At 39.2% G+C, this 2,109-nt stretch overlaps 1 protein-coding gene across 1 annotated transcript in view; it reads left to right on the forward strand.

Annotated features, from left to right (window-relative positions):
- The window catches only part of Lrit2 (leucine rich repeat, Ig-like and transmembrane domains 2), a 4,201-nt gene extending 2,776 nt beyond the window's left edge, over positions 1–1,425 (forward strand). Inside the window, 2 exon segments of the mRNA XM_008835599.1 lie at positions 1,035–1,232; positions 1,235–1,425. Coding sequence (XP_008833821.1) covers positions 1,035–1,232; positions 1,235–1,425 — 389 coding nt within the window.
- Positions 1,426–2,109: the final 684 nt, after the last annotated feature.

The following is a 2,109-nucleotide window of genomic DNA, read 5'->3' on the forward strand; positions in this document are numbered from 1 at the left end:
GACTTTGTATCAGAGTATGTTGCTAACAGGCCCAAGGACATTGTGACTTTTAGCCAAGAAACTGGCTACTTTCCTTGGGGTCTTTTTACCCTAACTGCCTAGCCAATTCCTACCTCCTATTCTTATCATGCCATCCTCTGAAGAGGTTACCCAAATTGCCAATGGGGAATGGCATGCAGACCACTCTGGATTCTTCCATGCTGAACAGGGATGCAGGGTGAGGCAATTGGAGTACCCCTTCATGCGTCTATCTAAAAGACTCCCAAATTGCATAACTCTTGTCTCTAAGGGGAAAGAAAGTCATGAATAGGAGATGTGAAGGAGAAGTAAAGGCAAGAGTAATTAGCTTTACAAGTTCTAGACAGGGAACTAGAAAAAAGTCAGAACAGGGCAATTTTCACATGTTCATATGAGATTGACTTTTTATATGCTCTTTTATATGATTTTTATATGATTATAATCACTCTTGATACTGTGTTATAACTCATCTCCCAGAAATCATAACAAGTAAGACTTACTGATATTTACTATAAAGCATGTAGAGTGAATATTATCTCATTCCACTGACAAAGAAGATGAGGTTGCAATGAGTTAAACACTTTGCTTAGGATAACATACTTGCTAAGAGGCAGGAACCCGGGTATCTGAGGCACTACACAGCTGGGAAATAAGAAGGCACTTCTTTGGAACTCACAATATCGCTCAATGACACAACTTTGAAAATTCTTCCAAAAAACATGAAGTTAGGCTTAGCAAGGTCAAGATGGGAGTAACTTCTGTTGCTAAAAGAATGTGGTCTTCTTAGTAGGAATTGGCTCACTTGCTGCTTCTGAACACCTCTGGGTGAGTTGGTAGATTTTCTCCAATCCTCGTCTTATATAAAAACCACACACTTGCCTTATAGGGTTTCTAGGTACAGGACCCCTGACACTAGGTGCATGCGTAATAAATGGTCATCACTTTTAACAAAGCTTAGCATTGCTGTCTATCAAGAAAATGCACAACTGTTTTATTTTTTCTGTTTTTCCACCCAGTGTTGGTCTCATCTACCACAGAAGATACTGTTTTGTCCCAGCTTGTAATTCCAGCTGCTCACCTGATAGACAGTGGCAATTACACCTGCATGGCTTCCAACTCCATTGGCAGGAGCACCCTCATCATCCCCGTCCACATCCAGCCTGCACAGGCCCTGCCTGGATCCCATTCTCTTCCCAACTCCTCAGAGGGCAATGCCTAATTGACCTGAGAGTGGTCAAGCAAACAGTGTATAGCATCTTGCTAGAGTGGCTTGTGGTGGCCAACCTCCCTGAAGAACAGTGGTTCACCCTCTACATTGCATCTGATGAAGCCCTCAGAAAGGAGGTGGTCCACAAGAAAGAGCACATAATTCTTACTTTCATAGAGCTAAAGCCAATGGAGCTTTAACTTATCAAACTGATCATGTTATTATGCACAATGATCAGAAATTAATAAATGTTACTTTTGTATATGGACAGCCCTACAACATTTACTATAACATCCCATAGGTATTATCCTGCAAAGGAAGGTAGACAACTTCTTTTCGTAGATAAAGAAACCTAATCCCCAGAAAGCTCAATGATGTGACTAACATCATCTACCTGTTAGATGGCAAGACATCACTCCAGATAAGAGAAATTTGTTCCCCGAATGGGTCAGAAACTAACCCTCCTTTGACAACTGTGCTCATCAGGATGTACTGGAATCAATGGTTGAAATATATTTTTAAAATTGAAGACAACACTTGTACTGAAATTAATCACCCTATAGTTCTTCATGTTCTTTTTTCTTTTCTTCTGGGTGGAAGAACACTTTTTAATGTGAATTTCCAGTTGGACCAAAAGTAGAAAGAATTGCATTCATCCTCTTCTGATGTCTTTCAACAATTTTAACAATTTTCTAGTCTTATTTCACCTGGTCTTTGTCCTCATCTATATGTCTCTACCATCTATCTATCTATCTATCTATCATCTATCTATCTATCTATCATCTATCTATCTATCTATCATCTATCTATCTATCTATCATCTATCTATCATCTATCATCTATCTATCTATCTATCTATCTATCATCTATCTATCATCTATCTA

This window comes from Nannospalax galili, unplaced genomic scaffold (assembly GCF_000622305.1).
Source record: "Nannospalax galili isolate Female #2095 unplaced genomic scaffold, S.galili_v1.0 scaffold57, whole genome shotgun sequence".
NCBI lineage: Eukaryota > Metazoa > Chordata > Mammalia > Rodentia > Spalacidae > Nannospalax > Nannospalax galili.